The following is a 23,370-nucleotide window of genomic DNA, read 5'->3' as shown; positions in this document are numbered from 1 at the left end:
GGATGGTTTGCTGAGCTTCTCCAGTTTAGCTGGCTGGGGATGAGACAAAGTGAAGGGCCAGAGACATCTGGCCGTGCAAAGCCCCAAGAGGCACCTATGAACCTGAGGGGCAGAAGAGAGGCAAGTTTGACTTTTTCTCCTAGTTTATGTCCAGTTCTCTTTTAATGTTATTAAAATTGAACCGCAAACAGAATATAGGTCTGAATGACTCTTACACTTCTGCACTTTCTATAATAACCCTTCAAGCACATGTGTCAAATATTTTTGGTAAGGATTAAATGACAGTGTGCATACACAGCACCAGTCATTTTTATCATCTACTCAAAAGAAATGGTTAACAAAAATCTAATAATATATGGTTCTGTAAAAATGTATCAGGTTCCCCACCTTTAGGGAATGTCCACCGACCCTCTCTTCTTGGCTCTTGGCTCCCACCTCCAGCCCCACTGATGGGCAGTCTTTCTCCTTCAACCTCACCTTCTACTTCCCAGCCTGCTCACTGGCGAGCCCTAAAATCCTTTTCCATATCTCACCCAGGCAGTGGGTTTACTTATCTCTTTGTCACCCATGAGTTTATCTTGGCCATTCTCCGAAGACTGTCTTCCCCCAGTCAAAATGGTCTATGGAGATAATTCACTAAACAAAGGGGTTCTCAGGGGAGGGATTTGGGGACCAAGCCAGGAAGGTTAGGTGTCATTCTGTAGGCAATAAGAAGTTCAGTGACATGACCAGATAGTACTTTAGTAACACAGTGGAGAGAGAGCAGAGGCGGAAAATGGGTTACGCACGTATTGTATAAAACAGGAAAGAGATTACGAGGCCCTAGTCCCTGACAGTGGAGGCTGAAAAGAGGGGTAGGGTGGAGTGGATTTGGGCATGGGAGGATGAGGGACAATGAGGGAGAGTGAGAAATGCTCTTCCTAGCCAAGAAAAGACACGTCATAGGTGAGAATGTTTTTGAAATAACGTCATCAGAATAGTGGATTTTACCACACATTTCTGGTGACAGAATGTGAAAGTAGAAACAGAAAACTCAAGCCAAGGAGACGACCACAGAAGACCACGGGGAATATTGAAGTCATCTTTGCGTGTAGCACTTCCTTCCTATCCTCACCAACCCAGTGGAGGGAGGGGTGACTTTAGTTCTGCTCTACATATGACAGCTGGAGAGTCAGAGGTTAAAGGAACTTCCTGAAAGTCCCAGAGCTATTTAGTGTAGAGCCAGAACTCAAACCTAAGACTGTAGGACTCCAGAGTTCATGCTCTTCCATTTCAGCAAGCTGTCTCTGAGACCTTTGAAGCCAGAAAATCTTTCTCATTAGATGTGGATGAATAAATTACAATCAATTTTCTCTGATTGAGTCTAAAAGGCAATAAAGGGCCATCACAGCAAGCACTGTTTTTTGGCACTCTTTGTTTATAATTTAGCATTAGTGTTTATAATTTGTGTTTCCTGCCATGCTCATTTGCTCGTTAGCACCTTCTGACCCATCATCAGGCTAGCCCGTGGGAACAGAATTCCTGGGGAGGTAGTAAGGGGAGAAGAGTTCTATGAGCAGATGACTTTGCCACAGGCAAACCTCCTCCTCCCTGGGCTGGTTCTGCAGACTTTCACAAAGCTCAGATGTAGTCTCCCCATTCCAGTACTCATCTCCTGTTGGATTTTCATGACAGATGAAAATTTTCTAAAGATTTAGAGTCTATGTAGATAGTCTGATGAGTTCCCTTGTTTTATTTTCCAAAACAACAAATGATCCTTCCTCCTCAAATTGAAGGCAGACTTGAGAGGTGAACCAGGAGGGTTGGTCCTTTGCAATCCCTTCTCAGTCATCCAAGATAACTCATTCATTCCTGAAAGCTGCATTTGTTTGTTTCCCAAAGCACCTCTGAGAACAGTTTTTAAATACATTGAGTGGTGGAAGAGGCAGAAATATTANAGACTTGAGAGGTGAACCAGGAGGGTTGGTCCTTTGCAATCCCTTCTCAGTCATCCAAGATAACTCATTCATTCCTGAAAGCTGCATTTGTTTGTTTCCCAAAGCACCTCTGAGAACAGTTTTTAAATACATTGAGTGGTGGAAGAGGCAGAAATATTACATCTGAAATGCAAAAATGAACAAATGCGTGTCAGTCCTCAAACCTCTGTAAGACTAGATCTCTCAACTATTGTCCAAATACACACTGTATGTTGGAATCTTAATAATGATAGCGGCTATCCCTGATGTTTATGAAGTCTCTAAGACGTAACTTGGCAAGCACTGGATAAATACTAGCTTTTAGTAGTAGTAGTAGTATTGTTTATTAGGCAAATACTGTGCAGCAGGTACTACGCATACATTACCTCATTTAATCCTCTCAACCTACCTATCAGGTGGCTATTAGTGTCCCCATTTTATGGCTCATCATAGTAGCTAAACTCTTGAGGACTTTTGATGTCCCCAGCATTAGCCAAATACTATTTGCATAATCCTCCCAACAAACCCTACAAAATGAAGCCACTATTATACTCATTTTGTAGATGACAAAACTGAGGCTCAAAGAGGTTAGGTGTCTTGTCCAGGGCCACATGATGGTCAGCAGCAAAGACTGACTCTAAATATGATCCTGCCTGGCTTCAGAGACCATTCTCCCAAGCTGCTTTATGCAGGCCGTACACCTCCAAATTTAAAAAGGCACTGAAGAGAATCAAATGAATCAAGGAAACATGCACTCAAGTGAGTTTCAAAAGAGCCTCTCTCACCCTATTCTATTGATTAGAAGAGCACTTTTCTAGATCAAAACTTCTGTAAATGAGGTCATGAAAAGGACTTCTAAACTCAGCATTTTGCTGTCACCTGTCAGCAGCAAGGAGAAAGGTATTGTGAAGTTCATGTAGCTCTTCTATATAGGGCTCAGTTGACAGCCCTGTAGGAAGGATGTCAGTTACCAGTTCAGAGAAAGTGAGCAAATTTTTAATAGAAATTTGAAAGTTTCTCAAATTACTGATGGTGAAAACAAGTTTCCTTCAGTAAACCCAGGAAAACCTGGGCTTCATTTACATCTTCTGCAGCACCTGGTAGAGTGTACAGTGCATAGCAAGAGCACCCAGCACGGCTGTGGGAGGCATGGCCACCTGCTCTGAGCTCAGCATCACAGGAGGGGCTGCAGAGCACAGGAGAGAACTCTGAGACAAAGAGCTTGACATCAGTGCTAAGAAACAAGACAAGCACACATTAAACAGCCAGGCCTGGGTCAGAAGTGGGAATAGCTGAGATCTAGTTCCAGCTCTGCCCCTCAGTAGCTCGGGGCCCTTTGGTAAGTCATTCACTTCTCTCGACCGGAGTTTCCTCCTCTACAAAATGAAGAGTTTGAATTAGATTTTGTTCTAACATGAGTTCTGACAAAAAAGAACACAGGGAGGGGAAAGATTTGTAAAGAAAGGTCTATTGTCTCAACTCCTCTCACAAACACACATGACACATCACACACACACACACACACAAACACACACACACACACACACACACACACCAAGCACATCTAGCATCTGGGAGTCAGATGTAGTTAGTCCCCGGAGCTGAAGCCCTGCTCTGCCATTTATTCCTTGTGTGACTTGGGAAATAGTCTTAACCTAGAGCTTTCCAAACAGGATGCTGTGAGTTACAGGTGTGTCAAGGTATTGCTTCCTTGGCCCCAGGGCAGCTGGGAAGTGGCAGAGTCCCAGGCTAGTCACCTCTACCTGTGAGCAGCCTCACCCTTGTACACATCACCCCCTTCCCATGTCCATACAAATATGTCATTTTCTAGGTGTTTTATGTGAAGCAGAAAAGGTTGGAAAGTCTTGTTGGGATAACCTGTCAAGATCTTGGATTCATCATCTGTAAATGGAAATAATAACTTTTCTGTAAGATTGTGTATGTAAAGTGCTTAATATAGCCCATTCACACAGTAAATGCTCAGTAATGTTTGCTCCTATTATTATCACTACTATGCCACTATTGGCCAGTCTCCAACCCAGCAAGGCTAGGTTCTTTCTTAACGCAAAGGAGCAGTCTCTGGTTCTGATTCTGAAGCCCCTCAGTCCACCCCTAGCAAAAAGACCCCATAGGCCTGCCTCCTACTCATCCTTTCTCCAGATGAACCTTGTGCAAAGAGCATACTTTTGGCTCTGAAGGTATATACCCAAGAGCAGTTTTCTTCTCTGCAGAACCAGCTCCTTTAAAAAGGCTGTGTTGTAAAACACACAAGTAGGCTGTGCCTCAGAAAACAAGTAAATAAATACCATAACAACTACAAATTGTGATAAGCGCTATAAAGGAAAATACACAGGATACCATGACAAAGTCCTGTCTCTGAAGAAGTGATATGTAGGAGCCTCAGTCTGAGCATTGAAATAGGTGCTAGGGATGCAGAGATAAGAAGTTATGGTGCCTGCCAACGACCTTGGGATAAATACCTGAGACAGGAGTGTTGCTGGAAGCTTAGGAATAGGAGCTATGCTGGCACGCGACAGGCCATCTGCTCTGACACTCTGGCCCACTCTTCCTATTGCTCGTTCAGAAGCTGGTGCTAAGGGGCCATGGCCACCCGAGGGAATCAGAGAGCCCCTGGCAAGCTTCACCTGCCCTGGCAAGGGGCGAGATCACTGAAGCAAGGGGCGTAAAGAGAGAAAAGAGCTGAGGTCAGAACTTTGTTAAATGTCTACACACAAATGGAGATAGATAAATAAGAAGCAACGATGGAGAAGAGAAGTGGGCAGAGGAGTGGGAGTGGAACTGAAGGAAGAACAGTTTCTCACACAAGGAAACGAGGAGGGCAGGAGCATCACCAGCCAGAGCCACTAATGAAAGTCCACTCCAGCTGACAGCTTCTGGGGTGGAGATTGCGATTTCTGGGATATAGTGGAGGCAAGCACCACAAAGCAAAGGGTAGACGTGGCATGGAGAAGAGGGAACTGCAAGTACTGGAATGGATCCTTTATTTAACAACCCAAGGCATGCGCTCATCCTGGACACACCTGTGTTTGTGCTTTATGGAGAGCCATGGGTACATGTGTGAATAGCACTTATTTGCTAACATGCATCACAAACTCCTCATCCTGTACCTCACCACTAGCCATTTTCATATGTCTGGCCCCCAAAAGTCCCTTGCAAATTAATTGAAAGTGTATATACATATATGTTTACATTTACTGATATAGGTAAATACACATATACACTACAAATATATTTTCAGATCCTATTAACTCTTTAGTCTTTTCCTACTTTGGAATAAATTCAATAATAGCCCTTGGCTATATTTATTTATCTTGAGACTTGGTTTATAAATGACCCAGCTTATAATTTCTTAGACTTTTAAAGAAAATAACCAAAATAATGAATTTCTTTTATATGTGAAACATAGATACAAACGCCTGCTCCTTCAAAAACATTTCTAAGACTTTTAATTATGAGAGTGCTTATGTGGCTGCATACTGTAAATCTGGCCAAGAGCTCTCGATGTTTTCCTTGGCAGGAATGCCTCTTCGAAGAGGCCACCAGGGTATCCAAGGGAATCCCTTGTTCCATTCACTGGAGTTCCCTTGTGCAAAATTCCACCATTGCCATTGCATTCAGTAAGGGCTGCCTAGTTGGAAACAATCCCTCAGGACCATCTAGGTGAGACTCTTAGGAAGAACCATAGCCCCCAGTCCTTGTCTGCTGTGCACAGAAGATGCTGTGACTACCGTTTCCCACCTGCACACCATCCTTCCATCCTTACAGACCAGCTGGTGGCAACACTCACTCCTTAAAATACAAATTTAATACTCATGCCCTGCAGAAGACCCAATCCTCCTAGAGTTCTGAAGGGCAAGGGAGTAGAAAGCGGGAAGGGAGAATGGGGGATGTGAAAGTGGAAGGTGTTTGTATCACAGGAGGGGGATCTAGAAGTAGGAGCTGTAAGCAAATCCGCACCCAAAAGATTCTCTCTAACAAGTCTCCTAAATCCTGTGTCTCTGGCCCTGCTCATTAGCCCAGTTTGGAAAATGTCGAGATGGCTCCCCTCTCATGAGGGGTTCTCGTGTCTTTGGGCAGGTCCTCCACAGAGAAGGGATCCAGGCCATGGAAGATGTGTTGTGTCTCCTCCCCGCTAGGCGTCTCCTGAGAATGTGTCCCCTCCCAGTGGAACCTCGGGCCTCCTGCTCCTCACGTGGGCAGAGGAGGCCCCACGAGAGCTCAGGTGTGTCCTCTCAACACTCATCTGTAACCTTGTCTGTCATATTCTCAGGGCAGGGGGCAGTGACCTGATGCCCCCACAGAAGCTTCTTAGATCTGTCATCTCTACCAGTGCCACCTTCCTCTGCCTTAGAAATGGGGCACTGCCTACCTACTCCTTGAGAGTGAAAAGCTGAACTACGCTGGGGTGGGAGAGGATTGCTGGAGGTCACTTCAGCTCCCACTTCCTTTTCTGCACAGAGCCTTTTCAGCCCCGCTATCACAGTCGCCTGGACGAGAGGCAGTAGGTCTCATAAAGAGAGGCCGGGCAAGGCAATGGGAACTTTCTCTTCACCCTCACAGTCCCTCACTGGAGTATGGAATAGAACGCGAAGCTTCCCTCTCCCAACGCAGAGGGGCTGGTGACTCTCACACGTTACCTGAGCAGCAAGGGAGGAACCGTGTGCAACGAGCCTGGCACAGGTGGATGCCAAAAACATGTGCTTTCACCTTCCTCTTTTGTAATGTCTTTTCCCCTCCAAGATGGCCTGTGATGTTAACCTGCGGCCACCCATGTAAAAACGTTAGGAGCAGAGAAACGGGCAGCTGCAGTCCAGCGGCCACCTCAGCAACAAAGAAGAATCAGTCCAGACCAGAAGATTGGCTCTGCTGTCCCTGTGGATTCTTTAGTTGAAAGCAACCACATGAGCATTAATATTATTATTATTATTATTATAACCTTCATCATTATCATTTGATAGAGCGATCAAGTAAAATTATGTACATTATTAATGGTGATTAACAATAGCATGGCCAGACAATATAANCCTCTTTTGTAATGTCTTTTCCCCTCCAAGATGGCCTGTGATGTTAACCTGCGGCCACCCACGTAAAAACGTTAGGAGCAGAGAAACAGGCAGCTGCAGTCCAGTGGCCACCTCAGCAACAAAGAAGAATCAGTCCAGACCAGAAGATTGGCTCTGCTGTCCCTGTGGATTCTTTAGTTGAAAGCAACCACATGAGCATTATTATTATTATTATTATAACCTTCATCATTATCATTTGATAGAGCAATCAAGTAAAATTATGTACATTATTAATGGTGATTAACAATAGCATGGCCAGACAATATAATACTTGAATTCATCATATTATGGCAACTGCACCTCCAATAACTTCAAAATATTTACATAGAGGGAGGTCTAGAGAAGAGAGTAAACAGATAGGCTGGTCATGTTTTATCAACAAATTATTAAACTTCCTTGACCTGTTTGAGTGGTCACTTCTCTGACCGTAAGGACAGCTTCTTTCCCTCTGTTTATAAGGTGATATATTGGGGCTGTGGTTTGGGGGACTTGAGAGTTCTCTGCTCCCCACCCAACTTTAATTGGAGCCTGGTCAGGTTCAGTAACTGATGGTGTCATATACCCCGACTGGTGGTACTGCCCATCCCCTAAACACATGCTGCTGCCGTACACGTGGGACCTGCTGTGGCCGAGAAATAATAAGTCTCTTCTTAGACACAAAGAAACGTAGGCATCCCCAGACAAATTGCTTTTCTTCCAGACACATTTGTAAAACTTGTCTGGGCTTCCCTGACAGGTGATGGAGTGACCGAGGCTGAGCAGGTAGAAGAGACAGTAGCAGTGAGGCGGGAGGGGGAGAGCACTGGATGGATCACTCTCTGAAAAAGAAACCCACAATTTTCTTGGCTAACCAAGAGCATCAGGAAGGGGCCATCAGTGCAGGCTCACTGGGTCCAGCGGCATGTGACAGGGGGGCTGGAGGGATGTTTCTCAGAATCCAGCAACCTGCTTCTCAAGGGAGATAGCAATGATGGAGATACTGCATTACCTGCCATCCAGAATTCAGTGTCACGGAGAAAACAAATGTTTCCAAAGGAATTCACACTCCAGTCCTCCCTGAGGTCTTGCAATTTCTCCTTCTACCCCACTCCCAATCTACATTTAAGCAGGACTAGCAACCACAGCCGTATATACATGTCTTTGCCCTGCTGTGAATTTCTTAAAACAGATGTTTTAAGAAAAAGAAGAAAAGGAGAAGGAATGGGTAACAACTACCTCAGCAGAATGCTATATTGGGTGAGGACTTTCTTAAGGACATGTTTGGGCCTCAGTGGTGAGTTGCCCTAGTGAAGTCCAGTGGCTGATTCATCCTGTGTCTGGGAGATGGCAGATAATTGGCCCTCAGGAGGAGCTGACTTCAAGGATGGGGAATCTCTGACCTCCTGCCTTTGCTAGGGCAGCCCACCCCAACCTTCCTAACTCCCCTTTGCATTACCTGCCATCCAGAATTCAGTGTCACGGAGAAAACAAATGTTTCCAAAGGAATTCACACTCCAGTCCTCCCTGAGGTCTTGCGATTTCTCCTTCTACCCCACTCCCAATCTACATTTAAGCAGGACTAGCAACCACAGCCGTATATACATGTCTTTGCCCTGCTGTGAATTTTTTAAAACAGATGTTTTAAGAAAAAGAAGAAAAGGAGAAGGAATGGGTAACAACTACCTCAGCAGAATGCTATATTGGGTGAGGACTTTCTTAAGGACATGTTTGGGCCTCAGTGGTGAGTTGCCCTAGTGAAGTCCAGTGGCTGATTCATCCTGTGTCTGGGAGATGGCAGATAATTGGCCCTCAGGAGGAGCTGACTTCAAGGATGGGGAATCTCTGACCTCCTGCCTTTGCTAGGGCAGCCCACCCCAACCTTCCTAACTCCCCTTTATGAAGTAGAATAGATAGCGTATATCCAAAGCAACTAACCAGGCCTGATATCCACAACCTGTGCCCCCCCCACACCAAGGCAGCTTGACTGACCCTCTAAGCAACACTCAAGTTTCTGCTGATCCTGGAGCCCTGAAGGAAACAGCAGAGGTGGCAAATTGCTTTCCTGGGCACACCCCTCCACTCCCTCATATATATCTTGATATCCTCTTCCCTTTGGATAGTCCTTCTGGCTGGTTGGATTTCTGGTTTGTGTTCTCCCCTAGGAGACTATAAGAGCCCCCCCAAAAAGAGACTATTCTTCCTGTTCACCTTTAAAACTAACATAGATGCATAGAGTGATACCTTATGAACGAAACAGATAAATGAATGAATGAATTTGAAAGCTCCTAGAACTAGCTACGAGGAGACTTCAGCTCTAGCCCCAGCTCTGTCGTTAATTGAAAATGCAACTTCAGTTTGGGGGCTCAGTAGCATCATCTGTGAAGGGAACAACCCCCCTGAGCAGTTGACACCCCTCCCCACTCAGTCTGTTCCTGCATGTCCACCTGCTTTTACTTACTCATGTATTAGGCTCTCAAATAACACTTGGAGTGAAGAAAAAATGTTCTACAACCAAGAAAGAGCTTTAAAACTACAGAAGCACATGAGCTGCACCGTCTTTTACAGCCACATGCCACCATTCTATTCGAAAGGGCCCACTCCTCAATCGCTTGATCCTGTCCACCTCTACAGACAAATCTTCCTCCATCCCCAAAGTAGCCTGCCTGTGTCATTCCGGCTGTGCCCTTTCATCTGTCTTTCCCCCATTTTTTCCTGACTGGCAAAATTCAGCTCACTGTTGAAGATGCAGCTCAAAAGCCTCCTGCTTCCTCCCCACTTCCCCAGAAACCTAAGAATCATGCTCCCTAAGAACCACGCTCAGCCACTGGGCTTCAAAAGCACCTCATAAATACTCTAAAGGATCAATACTGGCTGCTTGGATCATCTGTTCATTGAACTCTTTCCTGATTGGAATACAGATGCTTCGAGGTCAGGAAATCAGCTTACTTACCATTTGGGTCTCTGGAATTCACTATAGTACCTGATTTAGTAGGCACTTAATGATGTGTGTCACATAAAGGAAGGAAATTAGGAAGTCAGGAATTATTTAGGAAACTGCTAAGTTAGTTGATAAGTAGGTTAGGGAATTAGTAGAAGTTAAGTAAGCTACATGTTAATGGGAAAACCTCTCTTTATCTGAGCAGAGCAATTGGATTTCAAGTGTGAATATCCACTAGATCTAATCCTTCTAGGTAAAAGTACACTTACTTTAAAGTACTATTTGTCTAATGGCTTTCTTTGGTGGAATGTGGAACGTAACACATTTCTTAAGTGGAGGAGCCCTTCCCTGTCTTTTGCCTGCTCCCAGCTGGGTCTTTGCCTACGGGTTCTCAGAAATCAAAAGAGGCAGGGCAGGCTGTGAGTGGCGTGAGGAAATTGGGGGTTGGGCAGCAGCACTGTATTAAGCACAGTTTGGAATGTTCAAGGTTGTACGTAGGCTCTCCGGGAGCACTGAACCTAAGGCTGGCTCTTTATTCCTATATGTGATAGAACCCTAGACTCTGACTTAGAAAGAAATTCACACTGAAAAGGATTATATTTTTCTGAACCCAAATCACACATCATTTGGGATACACAACAGGGGATTCATAGAGAATATTTCAAATAGAGAATCTCCTGGTATCTTGTCCCAACCCTTTTTTCAATATGTAAGGCCTCTCTCAGTTTGACTGCTTTTTAGGCTGGCAGTTTTTCAGTTTAACCACAAATAGTTCTGGGTATAGAAGTAAAACAAAACACTGAGGATGCGACAAAATGTAAATAGGGATGTGTTTATAACAATTAGAGGGTGAGTAATTGGAAAGGGTATCAGAGTTGCATGCTGTGAGGAATCAGTCTTATTCCCTCTAGTTCCTCTGAAATGAATCCTTCCTATTTTTCAAGGACATAGACTTGCCATTTCCAAACAACTCCAATGGGAACATTTCTATCATGTGACCTGCAGCGTGCAGTCATTCATTGACAGCCACCTGTGCCCCAATATTGTATTTTATATTGATTTTCTCTGGCTACACGATTTTGTATTTTTGGAATCAATATGGCTCTCCCTCTCCAATCACTTGATGGGTAAAACCAAAAAAAATGCAAAACCACTTTGATAATAGCATAAAGCAAATATGATTGAGACGGTAACTCTGGGGCAAGAATTTTTTTAATGGATTAGTAAATTAAGTAATGATCTCTCATTGAGCGTTCATTTAGAATAGTGATTTTCCACCCTAGTACACACAAATCAACTTTTGGTATAAATGCTTTGTAGTGCTTCTTTAGCTATTCCGGGGTGAAAATTAGAGATGATGTTACCTTCCTATACACTTAATTTTTTTAAAAAATCAATATGCTCTGAGTATGAAAGATAAATTAAAGGAAAGTAATTTCTAATAAAAACAATATTTATTTCAACATGTGAATGCTGGGACATGTATACACTTGGAGACATAATGAGGCCATAAGATGTTTGCAGTCATTTGCAGAATCATTGTGAACACAACTGCTACAAATGCACACACACAGGTGTGTTGTGTGGTACTCAAAGATCATGAGCAACGTTGCTGTTGATGAAGTGCTTTTCCAAAATGATGACCAACTCTTAGTAAATTCCAAACAAAACAAATTACAACTGTCCCTCAATTTACCCAGCTGTAGTCCTAGAAAATCCAATGTCTGTGAAGCCAGGACAAAAAAAAAAAAAAAACCTTTGTGTTTATATGTAAAATGGAGATAAATTCAGGTTCAGAAACTATAAACAGGTTTGTACTTACATGAATGTGCACTGGGACCTCCAGAAGTCATGTAAGATATAAGATAATGCTTCATTCTGTGGGACAGTCCCACACATTACAGAATGTCTAACAACCCAAGCCCCTGCCCATTTAATGCCATAAGTTCCCACAATGATCATGAGAACCTGAGACACTCCCACAGACTTCCAAAATTCTCTTTAGAGGCAATGCCACCTTTGTTGAAACCACTGGTTTGCAGTATTTTCTATAGCTTCCATTGATTCAGGTGATTAAGAGTTAACTCTAGTTGTGAAACCAAAGAATGATGCACTAGAAGGGACCCTAAAGCTTATCTAGTTGGCCACCTCATTTTACCCATGTGAGGGTAAGTAACTTGCCCTTGGACACTCAATTACTAGATAATCCAGGATAAAAGCCAAGGTTTCCCTTTCTAGGATTTTTCTTTCTTATTGAAATTCGAAAGATACTCTTGAAAATGTCTCTCTCTTGCACACCAGATATTTCAAAATAGTTGAATGATTGACAACATTTTCCAGTTTCTTCCAGGGTATTTGGGATTGTAAACACTCACTCCTCATCACTAAGCTTCAAGGCCAGGCTAGGTACTCTAGCGCCCACTAAAAGCCTGGATTCCTGCATACAAACAAATCAGAAAGAGTCAAAAATATTATAAGATTCTTTACAATGTCTCCAAAAGAATGATTTCCTGGAGCAGAAATTGTCTTATATGGTTAGTGGCTGATTGATTTTCTCACTGTTCTCCCCAAGCTCCTGTCATCAGGATCTCAGCAGGATCTTGGAAAATGAATGACTAAGATTCCAAATGCTCTTGACACCATACACAGCCAGGGTCTTTTGCTCTGACTCAGGACAGCAAGGGGCTGGTCCCCTCACACGACCTAATGAAGACTCAGCTATTTGCTAATTACTCTTGACAAGTGGGTTCTGGGGGTGAATTGACTATTTTTAAATTTAATTTGGCAGATCAAATATTATGAAGAGAACATTTGATTGCACAAACTCCCCAATACTGGCTCTCCAAATTAAATTTGCAATCAAATCGATGCCTGTTTCAAAAGCATCACTCAGAAAAATTCTACTTATAAACCTTGTACATTATTGGGGGTAAAGGTGGGTGTAGAGAATAAACTCATAGGGTATAGGAATTATTGGGTAAAGCTGTGGATCCTACACTGGGAAGGAGAAGATAGTTGCCTCCAAATACCTTCCTCAACCAGCACTAACAGAGCAACCTAATCCATAAGTGCAAACTCAACTCTTAAGAGAACACAGAAGTCCTCCAAGCATCCAAGAAAATATCATCAGGTCCTCATGCTTAATGCTTACAGACACTGTTCTTTCCACACGGAAGAGTTCTCTGGACCTTCCTTCAGAGACCATTTCCTCTTAATTTTGACTCACTGTAACAATTTAAACATCAGGTGTTGGAAGCAGCAGTTTAGAAAAGAGGTGATCTGACTGCTCAAGGTACGCACTGTGACAGCAACAAGAAGTAACAACTGATGGTGTGACATCAAGGAAGGAAATGGAAAACTATTCTACAAAGTGGGGAGAGGAGGGCTGACATAGGCACTCAAGATAAATAGCAGCCTGGGCCATTTAATGTAGGGGCAAATGGCTTCACTATCCCCAAGATCATCTCCAAAATACAGGACAATATAGTAATTGATATGAAAGAAAGGTTAAGTTTTGCTTGCTGTATTTTGCAGCAAAAGCAGCAACATTTAGTATAACAGGTAGAATCCTAGAGTGTCAGAGTTAGGAGGTCCTTAGGGGAGCAGCTGGTATAATACTTTAATTTTGCAAATAAGGAAACTGAATGTAAGGAGTGGAGTTGAGACGGCAGTTGAGACTGTTCCAATGCTCTTTCCTAGTGGACATCCTGACAACTGAAGCCACTGAGGTAAAGGGAGAGATATTACATCACATTGAATCATTTATTATGTCATTGCTTTTGACATCTCTGTTTTTGCTTCCTTGCATTGATTTCACCCCCTTCAAAAGGAGAAGAAACCTGCTCTCTTTATTCACAAAAGAGTGAACTATTGTTCTCTGGTTTGTGAAGACAGAACCTCAGGCTTGGCCGTTAACAAAATTGGGACTGAAGGCAAAGTTTACTTGAGTTCCCTCCTACGTCCTCCTACATCCCACTCCCAGTGTGTTTCTTCCCAGCTGTCCTATGTCTGTCCTCCAACTGGTGCCCCACCCCCTGACCCCACACCCAGACTTCCTAGCACAAAATAGAAAATTCTCCCAGCTCCCAGAGGTTTGGCATATTCTCGAACTCTTTATAATCTGGTCTTTAATTACATCAAAGAATGAGGCAGTGTTCCACGGTTTTTCAAATATAAGTGAGCACCAGCATTACTTGGGGGGCTTGTTAAATGCAGATTCCTGGTTCCCATCTCCTGAAATTAGGATTCAATTGATGATTCTGGTGGACGTGGCCCCAGAACCCACTTTGGAAAACACATGGCTTCTGCATTCCTCTCCAGCCTCATCTCCTGCCTGTACCCCACGCACATTCCCCTCCATCCAAACACTTCATGCTGTCTCTCTCCGCCCTGTCTGTGCCTCGTGTTCCACCTTCTTTATACAATTAATTCCTCCATATACCTCAAACCCAGCTGAGTACATGTCTGTCATCTCCGCTCTCATTGTTCCCACACATGCCTACAATGTCGAGCTCATACAGCCTATGGCGACCTCTGCTGATTTTCTAGCCTATCTCACCTTGAGGGTGGGGCATGTGTCATTCTTTTTTTTTTTATTCTTAGCCCTTAGCACCTTGCCAAGCCCATGGTAGGCTCTCAAAGTGTTTGTTAAATTATCCTTTGCACATGCTAAATTTTCTTGTTAATAATTAATACAGTCATGTGCCAGCGAGCTCATACAGCCTATGGCGACCTCTGCTGATTTTCTAGCCTATCTCACCTTGAGGGCGGGGCATGTGTCATTCTTTTTTTTTTTATTCTTAGCCCTTAGCACCTTGCCAAGCCCATGGTAGGCTCTCAAAGTGTTGGTTAAATTATCCTTTGCACATGCTAAATTTTCTTGTTAATAATTAATACAGTCATGTGCCAGATAATAACGTTTGGATCGATGAGGGGCTGCATGTACAGTGGCCATACCATATAGCCTAGGTGTGTAGTAGGCTATACCGTCTAGGTTCTGTGTAAGTTCACTCTGTGATGTTCACCAAACAAAGTCTCCTAACAACAAATTTCTTAGAACATAGCACTGTCGTTAAGCAATGCCTGACTGTAATTTATTTATATTCGCATTTTTTATCTAGATATATACAGCACTTTCACAGATTGCTAGAAGTATCACTCCCAAATGAGGAGCAATATGTAAAAAGTGGAAGAGAAGGATTTTACCACATAATGTAATCCTGAGGCCATCAAGGGTGGAGGGTCATACTGGATCATGCCCATGTTCCCTCAGGAGATCTGACAACTAAGGAACATGACAAGACACATGTACACAAGTGGGAATTTTTCTAAATAAAGATGAGTTTCCAACAGTTCAGTAGAATTAGTTTTGATTGCCTTCGTAGGCGTTCAGGTTAAAAAGACTTTCAGAAGTGAGGTTGGAAGAGGTTAGAATTGGGTTTGAACCAATTCATATACATGAAACTGTATTTGTTCTAAGATCCCAGAGATTCCCAATATTTTCTACCCCTGATCGTTAACCACCAGGAGGTTAGCTCATCTCCTGAAGTCCACCATCTCTGTGTGTTTTTCCCTCGCAGGTGTCTGCTATGCAGAGTTTGGAGTCCGAGTCCCCAAGACCACAGGATCCGCCTACACTTACAGCTATGTCACTGTCGGGGAATTTGTGGCGTTTTTCATTGGCTGGAATCTGATCCTGGAGTACCTGATTGGCACTGCCGCTGGTGCCAGTGCTCTGAGCAGCATGTTTGACTCACTGGCAAACCACACCATCAGCCGCTGGATGGTGGAGAGTGTGGGAACCCTCAACGGCCTGGGTGAGACCACCACATCCTCCAACCCCAACATGCTAACTTACTGAGCCAAATAAACAGGTTCCTCTTTCAGAATGCAATTTAGCAAAATGAATCCCCAGCCTTACATAGGCCTTTTTTTTTTTGCAAAGTAATTCTTCCTTTGCAAATCTATCCATCCTAAGGAAAAGATTCTAATCTCTGTGAAAGCATTATACAAAAAGATGTTCATCACAGCCTTATTTACAATAACAGAAAATTAGAAACAGCCAAAATATTTTATATGGGGCAAATGATTAAATATACTGTGGACACATAATATGGAGCTAGCAATTAGGAAGACTATTGTAATAACATGGAATGTGTTTTAATGTAATGTTGTATGTTAAAAGATACAAACAATATGTGTACCATGCCAATAACTATGTAAAAATAAAACCAATGCAGGGAAAAGAACTGTAAGGAACTTCTCCAGTGGTTTCATTTGGAGATTTTTTTTTCAAATTTTTATAAATGAACATGTATTAATTTTCAAATTAAAAAATTCTTTTAAAGAAACAAAGTGGATTCCAGTCTAGCAAAGGTCAAGGAAGATAACATAACTGAGTGGACGCTAAACAATCAGAAGCTCACAAAACAAACACCATGAGACTCAGGCTCCATCCATCACTGGCCACCCACTTTCCTCCTGATGTCTGACTTTACCCTTTTGCTAAACAATGTTTGAGAAAGTTTTGAAGTCCTGCCTCAGAACTTCCAAGGAATGATTCTGTGGCTGTGTCAAGTCATTTGACTTTGGTGTCCCTATCTCAGAAAAACTGATAAAAATACTGAGTATCCAGATACCACAAGATGAAGAATGTGAAGACTGTGCCTGTTCAGTACACTGATTTCATAGAATTTTAGGTCTGAAAGCATCCTCCAAAATCAGGCCATTCATCTCCTTTTCTTGACAGATAAGGTCCAGAGAGGCGAGGCAACTTGCCCAAGGCCACACAGCTGGCTACTGGCAAAAGTACAGCTGAAATTCAGACCCTTGACTGCTGAGGCAGTGCCCTTTCCACTCTATAGAGGGCAGGAGTCCACTGGCCAATAGCCAGACCAAGCAGGCAGGGCTGTTCACTGGTCATTTTCTCTCTGCAACCACATGTACACAAATGGAAAGAAAACCCCTCTTGTGATCATTTTCAAAGACACACGTTCTTTTTTTTTATTGAAATGCACTTGATTATACATATCTGTGGAGTACAGAGTTGAATATCAATACCCATGTACAATATGTTATGTTCAAATCAGTATGATTGGTATACTCATCTTTACAAAATGTAATCACTCTTTGTGACCCTTCACCAATTTCTTGCTAACTCCCTTCTCCCTTTCCCACCTCTAATAACCACAGTTCTATTCTCTCCTTTTGAAAGTTCAGGGTATTATTGTGATTGTTCCTTCTTTCTTTTTTTTTTTTTTTTTCCTTTGAAGACACACATTCTTAAATTTGCTAATAAAGAAAAGGTTGTTGGAATGAAATGGAAATTTTACAGACTATAAAATTAATAATAATCAAGATAAAAGAGTTTTCAAATTACATGTTAGATATCTATCTATCTATCTATCTATATATATATATATATCTATATATCTATATCTATCTATATCTATCTATCTATCTATCTATCTATATATATATATATATATATNTCAATTGATGATTCTGGTGGACGTGGCCCCAGAACCCACTTTGGAAAACACATAGCTTCTGCATTCCTCTCCAGCCTCATCTCCTGCCTGTACCCCACGCACATTCCCCTCCATCCAAACACTTCATGCTGTCTCTCTCCGCCCTGTCTGTGCCTCGTGTTCCACCTTCTTTATACAATTAATTCCTCCATATACCTCAAACCCAGCTGAGTACATGTCTGTCATCTCCGCTCTCATTGTTCCCACACATGCCTACAATGTCGAGCTCATACAGCCTATGGCGACCTCTGCTGATTTTCTAGCCTATCTCACCTTGAGGGCGGGGCATGTGTCATTCTTTTTTTTTTTATTCTTAGCCCTTAGCACCTTGCCAAGCCCATGGTAGGCTCTCAAAGTGTTGGTTAAATTATCCTTTGCACATGCTAAATTTTCTTGTTAATAATTAATACAGTCATGTGCCAGATAATAACGTTTGGATCGATGAGGGGCTGCATGTACAGTGGCCATACCATATAGCCTAGGTGTGTAGTAGGCTATACCGTCTAGGTTCTGTGTAAGTTCACTCTGTGATGTTCACCAAACAAAGTCTCCTAACAACAAATTTCTTAGAACATAGCACTGTCGTTAAGCGATGCCTGACTGTAATTTATTTATATTCGCATTTTTTATCTAGATATATACAGCACTTTCACAGATTGCTAGAAGTATCACTCCCAAATGAGGAGCAATATGTAAAAAGTGGAAGAGAAGGATTTTACCACATAATGTAATCCTGAGGCCATCAAGGGTGGAGGGTCATACTGGATCATGCCCATGTTCCCTCAGGAGATCTGACAACTAAGGAACATGACAAGACACATGTACACAAGTGGGAATTTTTCTAAATAAAGATGAGTTTCCAACAGTTCAGTAGAATTAGTTTTGATTGCCTTCGTAGGCGTTCAGGTTAAAAAGACTTTCAGAAGTGAGGTTGGAAGAGGTTAGAATTGGGTTTGAACCAATTCATATACATGAAACTGTATTTGTTCTAAGATCCCAGAGATTCCCAATATTTTCTACCCCTGATCGTTAACCACCAGGAGGTTAGCTCATCTCCTGAAGTCCACCATCTCTGTGTGTTTTTCCCTCGCAGGTGTCTGCTATGCAGAGTTTGGAGTCCGAGTCCCCAAGACCACAGGATCCGCCTACACTTACAGCTATGTCACTGTCGGGGAATTTGTGGCGTTTTTCATTGGCTGGAATCTGATCCTGGAGTACCTGATTGGCACTGCCGCTGGTGCCAGTGCTCTGAGCAGCATGTTTGACTCACTGGCAAACCACACCATCAGCCGCTGGATGGTGGAGAGTGTGGGAACCCTCAACGGCCTGGGTGAGACCACCACATCCTCCAACCCCAACATGCTAACTTACTGAGCCAAATAAACAGGTTCCTCTTTCAGAATGCAATTTAGCAAAATGAATCCCCAGCCTTACATAGGCCTTTTTTTTTTTGCAAAGTAATTCTTCCTTTGCAAATCTATCCATCCTAAGGAAAAGATTCTAATCTCTGTGAAAGCATTATACAAAAAGATGTTCATCACAGCCTTATTTACAATAACAGAAAATTAGAAACAGCCAAAATATTTTATATGGGGCAAATGATTAAATATACTGTGGACACATAATATGGAGCTAGCAATTAGGAAGACTATTGTAATAACATGGAATGTGTTTTAATGTAATGTTGTATGTTAAAAGATACAAACAATATGTGTACCATGCCAATAACTATGTAAAAATAAAACCAATGCAGGGAAAAGAACTGTAAGGAACTTCTCCAGTGGTTTCATTTGGAGATTTTTTTTTCAAATTTTTATAAATGAACATGTATTAATTTTCAAATTAAAAAATTCTTTTAAAGAAACAAAGTGGATTCCAGTCTAGCAAAGGTCAAGGAAGATAACATAACTGAGTGGACGCTAAACAATCAGAAGCTCACAAAACAAACACCATGAGACTCAGGCTCCATCCATCACTGGCCACCCACTTTCCTCCTGATGTCTGACTTTACCCTTTTGCTAAACAATGTTTGAGAAAGTTTTGAAGTCCTGCCTCAGAACTTCCAAGGAATGATTCTGTGGCTGTGTCAAGTCATTTGACTTTGGTGTCCCTATCTCAGAAAAACTGATAAAAATACTGAGTATCCAGATACCACAAGATGAAGAATGTGAAGACTGTGCCTGTTCAGTACACTGATTTCATAGAATTTTAGGTCTGAAAGCATCCTCCAAAATCAGGCCATTCATCTCCTTTTCTTGACAGATAAGGTCCAGAGAGGCGAGGCAACTTGCCCAAGGCCACACAGCTGGCTACTGGCAAAAGTACAGCTGAAATTCAGACCCTTGACTGCTGAGGCAGTGCCCTTTCCACTCTATAGAGGGCAGGAGTCCACTGGCCAATAGCCAGACCAAGCAGGCAGGGCTGTTCACTGGTCATTTTCTCTCTGCAACCACATGTACACAAATGGAAAGAAAACCCCTCTTGTGATCATTTTCAAAGACACACGTTCTTCTTTTTTTTTATTGAAATGCACTTGATTATACATATCTGTGGAGTACAGAGTTGAATATCAATACCCATGTACAATATGTTATGTTCAAATCAGTATGATTGGTATACTCATCTTTACAAAATGTAATCACTCTTTGTGACCCTTCACCAATTTCTTGCTAACTCCCTTCTCCCTTTCCCACCTCTAATAACCACAGTTCTATTCTCTCCTTTTGAAAGTTCAGGGTATTATTGTGATTGTTCCTTCTTTCTTTTTTTTTTTTTTTTTCCTTTGAAGACACACATTCTTAAATTTGCTAATAAAGAAAAGGTTGTTGGAATGAAATGGAAATTTTACAGACTATAAAATTAATAATAATCAAGATAAAAGAGTTTTCAAATTACATGTTAGATATCTATCTATCTATCTATCTATATATATATATATATCTATATATCTATATCTATCTATATCTATCTATCTATCTATCTATCTATATATATATATATATATATATATATATATATATATATATCTGTCCCAAATGTCCCAGGACAGTCCTGACTTCAAACGCTCTGTGCCATGCATGGTTCCATAGGCACTGCTGTAATTGCCATATCACACACCCCAATTTTTAATCGAGGATATCAGGTCATCTTACCTATGTACCAAAAACTGCCCATTTGCAAATAGACACTTGTATCTGCCTGTGGACCACAATGCAGGCATGTGTACAGGCACACTCGTGCACACACACACCTACAGAGTTATTTCTCCTGTCTCACTGACAGACCAACCACCCTTCTCAGAGCTGTGTGCAGATGCACTGGGGTGGGACCAGGAGTTTGCATGGTCCTTTCTTCCCTCTGGACAATACTAAATCATGTCTTTCCCTTCTAGGGAAAGGTGAAGAATCATACCCTGACCTTCTGGCTCTGGTGATCGCAGTCATTGTGACCATCATCGTCGCTCTGGGGGTGAAGAATTCTGTGGGCTTCAACAATGTCCTCAACGTGCTGAACCTGGCAGTGTGGGTGTTCATCATGATTGCGGGCCTTTTCTTTGTCAACGGGAAATACTGGGCTGAGGGCCAGTTCCTGCCCCATGGCTGGTCAGGGGTGAGTTCCTCCCTAAAGCGTGGTATACCTGCACATGCTCTGCCTTCCACCTGCGGCAAGCCTAAGACGTATTTCCAAGAAAATGCAGCTGTGTTCCATGACCATCATGGTACCCTCTTTACCTTTTAACCTGAATTTAGTTGGAATTCTGAAGAAGTGGTTCTTATCTTTTTTTTATTTATTTGTTTCATAAGCATTGTTGAAATCATATTTTATACAAATAACAATAATAGATTCAATGTTTTGGCCACTTGCAACATGTCTAACACTGTGCTAAGTGCTTTGTATGCAACATCTCACTTAATCATCCTGATAATCTTGTGAGGAAGATATTTACATTCTGGTCTTAAAGTGAAAAAACTCACATTCAGAGAGGTCAAATGACTTGCCATGAAGCACACAGTGTAAGTGATGGAGTCAGGACCCATAGCTAGAACTGTCTGACTTCAAAGTCTGTATAAGAACAGCTCAGTTCTGTGGGGTATCTCTATAGTCTACTAAAAGAGACAGACATGTACATAAATAGACAAGACAGTAAAGGAGGCCAGGAAGAGTGGACGGGTGGGGAAGAGATGAGTATAGTTTTAAATTCACTTCCAACATTTAAGCCTAGGAGGAGAACCCTGCTGGTGTCTGAGGGCAGTTGAGTGGGCCCAGTGGAGTGCTAGTTATAAATCCTATTCCACAGGTGTAATTCATGGCAGAGAAATCTACCTGGTATGATCTGGGGATGGCAAGAGAGTTGGCTGGACCAAAAGGACATTTTTTAGATCCTGTCCCATGATTTGGGTGGTGTGGTTTATACTAAAGAAAAATGGGAAGGTCAGAGTGGCAAATTCTTTATACTGACAAGTGATTCTAAGTTGTACCTGATTTTTTTCTCTAGTATGACTAAAAGTGCTTATTTTATGGATTTATTGGTAAAATTCACTAGCCCATCATTTTATTTTTTTTTNTTTTTTTTTCTTTTTCTTTTTTTTTTAATGGTAGAGCATAAATCAGAGAATTTCAAGCTGTCAGGGATCTTGGAGGTCACCTGATCCCATCCCCTCATTTAACTAGAGAATAACTTCAGTCCGACAGAGGCAAGACTACTTAGAACTCATGCGGAAAACTAGTCCAGGATCCCACCCCCTTTGCTTTTGTAGCTTTTGCTTAGACTGGTTTTCCTCCAAGATGTCCAGAGATCAGAAATCTCTCTTGGAGAACACTCAAAATAACTTCTGTTTATTCTGAACCATGCCACGCTGCTCAATGCAGAGAAATAAGCAAGGGAGCAATTTAGGGCGAGATTTCTAGTCTTTTGCTTATCTGTACAAATTCCACAGAACCACAAAGTTCATCCCTCCTCTTTGAAATGAATAAATACCAAAACTGGTTAAAACCAGAGAAGAGACAAAGAAACACTGTTGACCCCATTCTGGATCCCCAAATCTATATTTTCTTATAGTACAAATTGTTCCTTTCCTATCACATAAGAGAAACAACAAATTAAAAGAGTGAAAGGAAAAAATGTTTTCCCTGAACTCAACTGCATTTTCATCATAGCACAGGAAAGCCTTCTCACCATTTCTTTAACAATATAAGAAAGTATTGGGTCATGGACTTACTATAGGCCTTCAGCCATCAGTTAATTTTTGTGCTTTCTCCTCTATCAACAGGAAAACTAATTGCACCAAATGTTTGCAAAAAAAGAACAAAATCTGGGATGTTTTTATATGCATATTGTTAGGGTTAGCAACAGCTATAATGATGGGAAGAAGCAGCTAGTATTTACTGACTGACTACCTGTTAGGTGCCTGACATTGTGCTCTATGAATATTATCTGACTCTTATAACAAAACATTAACACAGGTGCTGTTATCCCCAAGTTAAAAATGGAGAATCCTAGACACACAGAAGTGAGTAACTTCCCTGACCCCACTCAGCTAATCGACGCCAGGGCTGAAACTCCTGCCCAGGTCTGTGTGACTCCAAAGCCCTCTCAACCACATCAAGTACCTTGTGTGTGATGTGCCTTTTTTAAAAAAGTAAAAATAAAAAGGTAATTAATCTGACATGTTATATTTCCTTTAAACTTTCACAAAGTCATAGAATCTTGGAGCTGGGAGGAACCTTAAGAGATAGTCTTGTCTCTTTTCTTATCCTCAGACAGGGGTATAATTAAACCAACCAGGCTGAGTGTGCATCATTTGTGAAAATATCCTGTCAAAGCAATTAAGAAACTTTTAATTGCTCGGTTCATATTTAATTTTCAAAATCCCCCTAATAGCTTA

General features: G+C 42.0%; 1 protein-coding gene across 1 annotated transcript in view; it reads left to right on the top strand.

The window, feature by feature from the left end:
• The window catches only part of SLC7A14 (solute carrier family 7, member 14), a 59,219-nt gene that overhangs the window by 5,158 nt on the left and 30,691 nt on the right, over positions 1–23,370 (top strand). Inside the window, exons 2-3 of the mRNA XM_008576153.1 lie at positions 15,536–15,772; positions 20,877–21,094. Coding sequence (XP_008574375.1) covers positions 15,536–15,772; positions 20,877–21,094 — 455 coding nt within the window. The remainder of the gene's footprint in view (positions 1–15,535; positions 15,773–20,876; positions 21,095–23,370) is intronic.

Source organism: Galeopterus variegatus, unplaced genomic scaffold (assembly GCF_000696425.1).
Source record: "Galeopterus variegatus unplaced genomic scaffold, G_variegatus-3.0.2 Scaffold1299, whole genome shotgun sequence".
Taxonomy (NCBI): Eukaryota; Metazoa; Chordata; class Mammalia; order Dermoptera; family Cynocephalidae; genus Galeopterus; species Galeopterus variegatus.
The sequence above is the reverse complement of the archived record's forward strand: the minus strand, read 5'-3'. Positions and strand labels throughout refer to the sequence as shown.